General features: G+C 43.3%; 1 protein-coding gene across 8 annotated transcripts in view; it reads left to right on the top strand.

The window, feature by feature from the left end:
- Positions 1 to 3765: 3765 nt before the first annotated feature.
- CCDC9B (coiled-coil domain containing 9B) overlaps positions 3766 to 8236 on the top strand; it is a 398828-nt gene continuing 394357 nt past the window's right edge. For 4 of the 8 annotated variants that reach the window (XM_073610485.1, XM_073610481.1, XM_073610487.1 and 1 more), the window contains exon 1: positions 3794 to 3930. In XM_073610485.1, coding sequence (XP_073466586.1) covers positions 3817 to 3930 — 114 coding nt within the window. In that variant the 5' untranslated portion in view covers positions 3794 to 3816. Of the gene's footprint in view, positions 3931 to 4133; positions 4217 to 8236 lie in introns of those variants that run through there. The other 4 variants (XM_073610486.1, XM_073610484.1, XR_012237175.1 and 1 more) reach the window with 4 other exon arrangements.

The following is an 8236-nucleotide window of genomic DNA, read 5'->3' as shown; positions in this document are numbered from 1 at the left end:
ATAGTAATTTGGACAGTCGTGTCTGCATGAAGGGAGGTAAGAACAAAAAACATTCTTATTATCCCTCCACTTCATAGCGAGCAAGTTATTACACTTCAAGCAGGTTCTCTCCCCCAGCCTAAGACGGAAACCTACAAGCCGCTGGGGAAAGCCCCAGCGATTAGATCGCACGGTGCCACATGCTCCAATCTGATGATCAAACAAGTGACTAAAAAGTGGCACGCTCTTGTAGTAATTGTCCACGTACAAGTGGTACCCCTTTCTGAATAAGGGTGATGCCAAGTCCCGCACAATCTTGCCAGCGCTTCCTATGTAGTCAAGGCAGTTTGTTGGCTCTACGTGACTATCTCTTCCCTCGTAAACCATAAAATTACATGTATAGCCTGTGGCCCTGTCACAGCTTATACATCTTGACCCCGTATCTGGCACGCTTGCTCGGAAGGTACTGTTTGAATGACAAGCGGCCAGAAAACTTAATCAGGGACTCATCGACGCAGACAACTTGATGGGGAGTAAACAAGTCTGAAAAACTTTGGTTGAAGTGGTTTACGAGGGGCCGAATTTAGTAGAGGTGATCATATCCAGGGTCTCCTCGAGGACGACAGAGTTCATTGTTGTTAAAGTGCATGAACAGCAAAATCTGCTTGTATCGTGCCCTGGCCATGGAAGCAGAGAACACGGGCATATGGTGAATTGGGTCAGTGGACCAATATGACCGCAACTCACTCTTTTTTTTGGTTATGCCCATGAGGAGGGATAGGCTCAGAAAGATCTTAAATTCGGAAACCGTAACTGGTTTCCAATCTCTGGCAAGGGAGGACTGGGGAATAGTGGCGATGTGTTGACCAGCGTACAAATTGCTTTGGTCCACAATAGATCTATAAAGATCTTCGGTGAAAATGGTGAATAAAAATCAAGTGACGTAAAATCGACTGTTTCCACCTGAATGCCGGGTTGGCCAGTGAATGGGGGAAGTACGGGTGCTGCAGAAGTGGTGGGTTCCCAATTCGGATTGGCGAATGCAGCAGGAAGGGCACTATGGGCATGATGGGCCTGTGTTTGTCTTCTTGGTGGCAGCGGGACACTACTTGTGCTTGCCACCTCGCCAGCTTGAACTGCACTCATGGGACTCGCCACGTCACCACCTGTTACTGCAGTGCTGGATGTACGACCAGGGTGTACTAGGCCGCTGGTGCGTGCCAGTTCACCAGAAGGAATAGCGGCGCTAGTACTGCTCTGCTCCATACAAGGGACCTGAGATTCTTGCACCTCAACAGCAGAAGAAGATTGGGGTCTGGTACGCCTGACCTTGGCAGGGACCAAAACTCCGTCGTCAGAGCTATCTGTCATGGAGCCGCTGCTGTCTACAGGTTTGTATTCTGAGCCTGAATCTGACAGATGAGTAACTTCCTCTTCACTATCTGTCATGCTCAGAAACGTGTAGGCCTCTTCACTACTGTACCTTAGATTTGCCATTTGGGGCTCTAAATTTATTGTTACAGTAGTGAGACGAACAGGTAAAAAAGCTCCTGACTGTTAACGACTGTATCAAAACGCTACCAAAATAACTGTTAGTGATCGCAGGGATCAGACCTGACTCTGCGAACGCTGCAGTTATGTGTGCTTAGTGTTTTGTAAGTAACAGTGATCGATCAATACTGCACTTGGTTGGGCTGGGTGGGAGGGCAAAACGCAGATGCTAGCAGGTATCTGGGCTGATCCCGCTAACACTGCGTTTTTGGGAACCCTAAACTGCTGGGGACGCTAGTATAGATCTAATCAGATCAGATATCGATCCGTTCAAATACTATACCACTAAGGGAGGTGCATGCTATCTGACCCTAAAACCTAACTTATATCACCCGCCAGGCGATCAGGGGGTTAAACCTTTATTAGGTAGTAAACGGCGGGTGCCCTGACACTATAAAAAAACAAACTAACCAGCGTCATCCATAACAGTTATACGGTGACCAATGGTGAAAGGGTTAACTAGGGGGCAATCAGGGGGTTAAAACCTTTACTAGGTAGTACATGGGGGTACCTGACGCTATAAAAAGCTGACAGCGAACCTAAATACTTATCTGCCTAACTAGCGTCACCTGACACTAATACAGCGATCAGAAAAAACGATCGCTTAGTGACACTGGCGATGGGGGGGGGTGATCAAGGGGTTAAACCTTTATTAGAGGGGGTTAGGGGGGTACCCTAGACCTAAAGGGGCCCACCACTAACTGCCCTACCACTTAAAACAGTCACAAATGACACCAATGCAATAATCAGTAAAAAAAAAAAAAAAACTGCTATTGGTGTCACTGTGACAGGGGGTGCAGGGGGGTGATTCTACTGTTAGTGTAGTGTTTGGTGCAAACTTACTTGATGTCTTCTCTCCTCGGAAGCTGGAACAAAAAAGGCTTCACGAGGAGTGATGACATCTCTTCCTCCGCTTCTGTTTACAGTTCAGAAGCCGAGGAAGCCTGTCATTTGCCAGGAGCGATCGTGAGGGGGTGGCCATGAATCGGTGGCCTCCCCCTCAGCACGGATCGCTCCTGGAGCTAATCCGTCCGCCGCAGACACCGGGGGGGGGTTTGAACCCCCCCGCCCACGGGCAGGCAGGGACATACAGGTAGGCCCTTATGCCTGCCCATGCCATTGTGCTGCAGCTAAAGTGGCCAGGGAATATAGGAACTAAACCAGAATTGACAAAATGATTGCTGCTTTTGACTTCATTACTAACAGAGGATATCGGGGAACAATCGTTCCTCCTGCTCTCTGATTGGTCAGTTGGCCCAGATCACTTTTACTGAACAGCTGACCGCCAGCTGAACAAAAATTTTACCAAGCTTATTTTAAAGTGGAATTCAAATCTAACACTTACAGTATTATTTTTAAAAATGTGCGCCCCACTTGTCCAGTCTACACTGTGTAAAAAAGAAATGCATACTTAACTTTTTTAGTCTGGTTCGGTCAATGACTGGTAATTCCAGGAGCTGTGATGACACCCATAGGCACACAGCCGTTGTTGGCTCTCCCTACTTTCCCCTGCAGCTGCCACTCACTGACACTGGTGCTGCAGGACTATGTAACCATAAGGCTACTTTCATACTGAGGCGCTTTAGCGCTAAAAATAGCGCCTCTCCTGTCACTCCAGTGTGCGTATAGAGCGCTCCTAAAACGCCCCTGCCATTGAAATCAACGGGCAGCGCCGCTGAAGTGCCTGCAAAGCGCAGCGGTGCTTTGCGGGCGCTTTTTAACCCTTTTATTCTGCCGCTAGCAAAAAGCGCCACTAAAACAACGGTAAAGCGCCGCTAAAACTAGTGACGCTTTACTGCCGACGCCCCCGTGCCTCAGTGTGAAAGTGCCCCAAGTATACAGAACTTTTTTTCTTTACACAAGGTAGGTAGGAGGAGGGGGTGGGTAAATTTTCAAGAATAGTTTTAGTGTTAGGCTTGAATTCCACTTTATCCACTTGAAGGCCAGAATGGTTTAAAATGGCCTATGGAAGGCAAGTGGTTAAAGTAGACAAACTTACACTGAGTGATTATATGTAGAATTTTTACATTTTTGATAGGATCAAGATACTTGTATTTTAAAATGCTTTATTTACGATTTGAATATTTTAATTGTAAAATATTTATCTAGTTTTGTGCACATTTATCTTAATAATTTGGGGGGAGGAACTTTGGTGTTGGATACGTATGGCAGCTGTAAGAGCTAAATATTGGCAGAATTTGGATTGTTGTATGCTATCTATGGGTGGCATATGCGGCTGCCTGTGCACTTGGCTTTCAGCCCAGGAAAGGCTTTTGTAATCACAACATGATCTTGTATGCTATGCAACCAGCACAGGGTAACTGTCTGATGTCTCTCCTGCCTCAGCTCTGCTTTGGAATCTACCCAGCTTTGCCGTTGATGTCCAATATGCACAAAACTGTAAGTGTCTTGCCTTTGTGTATACATGGTTTTCCTTTTTTTTTTTTTTTACACCGAAAAGTCAGTACACGGTTTTCAAAGTTCACTTTAAAATGATTGCATTTTGAATATTGAAGTTTCCCCACACAGTTTTCTAAATGCAGATCACCAAGGCACTTTGTTGTGATTTGTTGTGGTCATTGCGGCTATTTGAGTAAATGATCATGCACACCGCGTTGTGGCCAAAAGCTTAGGTTGAGATCTTGCATTGCAGCTGTTGTTGAATATAGAAAAGCAGGAATAGTAAGTAAGTAATCTTTCTAGCACAATACCCACTGCTTACTTTTTACCCCTTCATTTTATTGTATGTTATTTTATCTTAAGACTGTTTTGCACCCCTCCCCCAATGCCCTTTAAAAACCTAAGCTCCAAAACTGCTTACGAAGAAAATATGTAGTGTAGTTCTGCGTATGGAGTTTCTATTCCTGAAGAAAGCTTTGCAGCACAGTGACAGCTATCGGCAAGTGAAAAAGAGAATGGGATATATTTTAATTGGAGCTTACTCTAGATTCCTGATTTTTATTTTTAACGCATTCTTTTTTTAGCAATTAATTTTAAATATGTAGATTCTAATGAAATGCAAAGTATAACTGCACTTCTTTGCTGATATTCATTGTATTCTAATCTGTGTTTCTTGCTCTTGCTTCTATTTTTGAACTGAAAATACCTTCAAAGTTATTTTGTAATATCATCAGTGTAAAAAAAGTCTAGTTCAGGTTGCAATGCTAGCATTTGCATCCTGCAAAGGTACAGTGTGTAACATATTTACTATAATAAAATAATTTACGCCTCCACTGCAATACATTGTATGTAATTTTCCTGTATTGAACCTTGAAACATTGTTTGCACATTATCATGTAGTATTGTTTTTATTTGCCCCTGCATTGTTGGTACATGTAATCGATATGCGTGTAGAGGTGTCATAAGTAGTGGAAGTTGGTTGAAGGTAAAGGAACAGACACTGAAAATGTTTCACAAAATCATGAATACGTGTGAAAAATATGTGGACAGAATGTAGCAATGTCTGATTGCTACTTCTCCCCAGACCGGTGAGCCACAGGTGTGCGGCAAAGTCTTCTGGGGCCCATAAATATTACAATCCTGACTGGTCACAACTGACTACAATTATCTGGTGCCTGTGGTTGCATTAAGCTATTTTCGTGTTTTGCATGTTTCCCAGGGTTTATGCATTTTTTTTTCTAAAGATAACTGTTTTAGGTAAGCAAGTATTTGTATTTTAACGTGTTTGTTTTCAGATGTTCCTGTGTGCATAGAGGTAGAATTTGAATGTATCTGTTTGACAAGCAAAAGCCAGTTTATAACAATGCCTTCAATATTTCAAAAATTAAGCTCTCATCATGGCAGATTATTGTTGACCTAGTGGAAATCAGTGAAGCAGTGCCAGGAGCAATGTCATTAAAGTGGAGTTTCACCCAAAAGTGGAAGTTCCGCTTTTAAGGACTCCTAAGCCTCTGACATGCTACATTTGGCATGTCTTTTTTTTGGGGGGGTAGTGGGTACCTAGTTTTGGCCGGTACCCAGCTCCCACTTCTGCTCGGCCACCTAGGTGACTCAAGCGGAAGTTCTCCTCTACTCCTCCCTCCCTGCAATCTTCTGGGATACGTCACAGGTTCCAGAAGATTACCCGACCATTAAGGAGGCGCATCACGTCTCGTGGCAGCTTGTGGCTTCACAGCCAGGTGCCTGCACTAGTGATGTTGGTGCCGGGGAGAGGAGAGGGAGAGAACCGAGGGTTCAGGTGGCTGCATCGCTGGATCATGGAACAGGTAAGTGTGTGTTTATTAACCACTTCAGCCTCGGAAGGCAAAACTTTTTTTTTAGTTTTGGATAGAGTAGAAAGGGATTAGAACACATATCAGTCTTTGTTGCTGTCTGTGCCCCCCCTAAGGAGATTCACCCTCTCTATTTGACCTGTTTAATGAGAGAACACAGAAATTGGGACTTTGAAGGTGCAAATAAATTGAAAATAATATCAAATATAATATATAAAAAATTATTTTATTTTAAAGAACAAAAAAAGAATTAATTCGTTTTAACCACTTGCTTACTAGGCACTTAAACTCACCTCCTATCCAGACCAATTTTCAGCTTTCAGTGCTCTCACACTTTGAATGACAGTTACTCAGTCATACAACACTGTACCCAAATGATTTTTTGTCCTTTTTTTCATACAAATAGAGCTTTATTTTGGTGGTATTTGATCACCTCTGGGTTTTTTATTTTTTGCGCTATAAATAAAAAAAGACCGAAAATTTTGAAAAAAAACAAATTTTTCTTAATTTCTGTGATAAAATTTTGCAAATTAGTAATTTTTCATAAATTTTGGCCACAATTTATACTGCTACATATCTTTAGTAAAAATAACCAAAAATTTGTGGAAATTATTTGGTCTGTGTGAAAGTTTGAGTCTACAAGCTATGGTGCAAATCATAAAAAAATTATCACATCTGATGTACTGGTGGCCTATCATTTCCTGAGACCCTAACAAGCCAGGAAAGTACAAATGCCCCCCAAATAACCCCTTTTTGGAAAGTAGACATTTCAATGTATTTAGTTAAAGGCATGGTGAGTTATTTGAAGTTGTATTTTTTTCCCACAATTCTTTGCAAATTTGAGATTTTTTTTTTCCCCCACAAAATTTTCATTGTAATAGCTTATTTCTCTTACATGGCATGTGTGTACCACAAATGACACCCCAAAATACATTCTGCTACTCCTCCTGAGTATTACGATACCACATGTGTGGGACTTTTTCACTGCCTGGCCACATACAGAGGCCCAACATGCATGGAGCACCATCAGGTGTTCTAGGAGCATAAATTACACATCACATTTCTCAACCACCTATTACACTTTTGAAGGCCCTGGAGCACCGGGACAATGGAAACACCCACAAAATGACCCCATTTTGGAAAGCTAACAACCCAATGTATAATCTGAGGCATAATGAGTCTTTTGAACAGTTCATTTTTTTCCAGAAGTTTTTGAAAAATGTGGAAAAAAAAAATGAAAAAGCATTTTTTTTAAACAAAGTTGTCCGTTTATAAGATATTTCTAACACATAGCATTTGGATAGCAAAAATGACACCCCAAAATACATTCTGCTACTCCTCCTGAGTATGGCGATACCACATGTGTGAGACTTCTACACAGCCTGGCCACATACAGAGATCCAACATGCAAGGAACCACCGTCAGGTGTTCCAGGGACACACAGCATGCACATACCAAGAATTACACCCCAAAATACATTATGCTGAGCAAAGCGTAAACAAAAGATTACCTGTGGTTGTAGTAGCGCAGTTGTACACAGGAGGATAGCACTGGTCCAGGCAGCAGGCAGGGACTTGGTCAGCAGTGGCGAACACAATTGTCCAGTCAGCAGGCAGGGTTACTGTCCATATAAAGTCCGGGGTCAGTGCAGGCAGAGACATGTCCGCAGTGCCAAAAATATTGGTCCTGGTAGTAGGCAGGTCCATGTGGTGTGGTCAGTGCGACAGGCAGAGGCATGACGGCAGTAAGTACTACAGGCAGAAGTAGGGCCACATTCAGGACAGAATGGGGACAGGGGTAGAGGCTTCTCCCACCCAAATCTCTTTGAAGCCTCCGAGTCTCCAGACCCTAATCTAGGATTGAGAAAACAAAAAAAATTGTTTTCTTCATCCAGAAAAACAATTCTGTAACCCCTCACATATGTGAGACCCCTGTGTTGCATCCCACTAGTCCAATATCAGGGTACAAGGCAGGCAAATATCATGGTCAAACAGTCCAAGGTCAGTTCCAGATCAGGCAGCGGTATGTACAGAATCGTTAGGCAGAAGCGTGGTCAAATAACAAGCCAGGGTCAGTTACAGAGGAGGCAGTGGCATAAGGGGTGTGAGGGTAAATTGCAGGAATGGAGGCTTACGTTTACCATACTTCACTAATAATTTAGTGAAGTATGGTAACGGCGAAAACATTCACCTACGCAGAGGCCTGGTTCAGAAGGACATTGTGCACAATAAAAAGATGTGTCTCTTCTGAATCCTGCTCTGGTACACACCTTACATTTTTTTTGCCGTCGTTGGCCTGTTGGTTTGGGAGGGATCTTATCGGGAAAGTGGCGTTCGGGGAGTCGACTTAGAACATCTGATCGGATATTTTCTGGGGGGCCGTTCAGGAATATAAGGGCAGTGAAAACGTCCTCCTGGTAGCCAAGGAAGCGTTTGGGGTTTTGGGTGGAGTTACGATAAATGACATATGAATTG

This window comes from Aquarana catesbeiana, linkage group LG13, assembly GCF_042186555.1.
Source record: "Aquarana catesbeiana isolate 2022-GZ linkage group LG13, ASM4218655v1, whole genome shotgun sequence".
Lineage (NCBI taxonomy): Eukaryota > Metazoa > Chordata > Amphibia > Anura > Ranidae > Aquarana > Aquarana catesbeiana.
The sequence above is the reverse complement of the archived record's forward strand: the minus strand, read 5'-3'. Positions and strand labels throughout refer to the sequence as shown.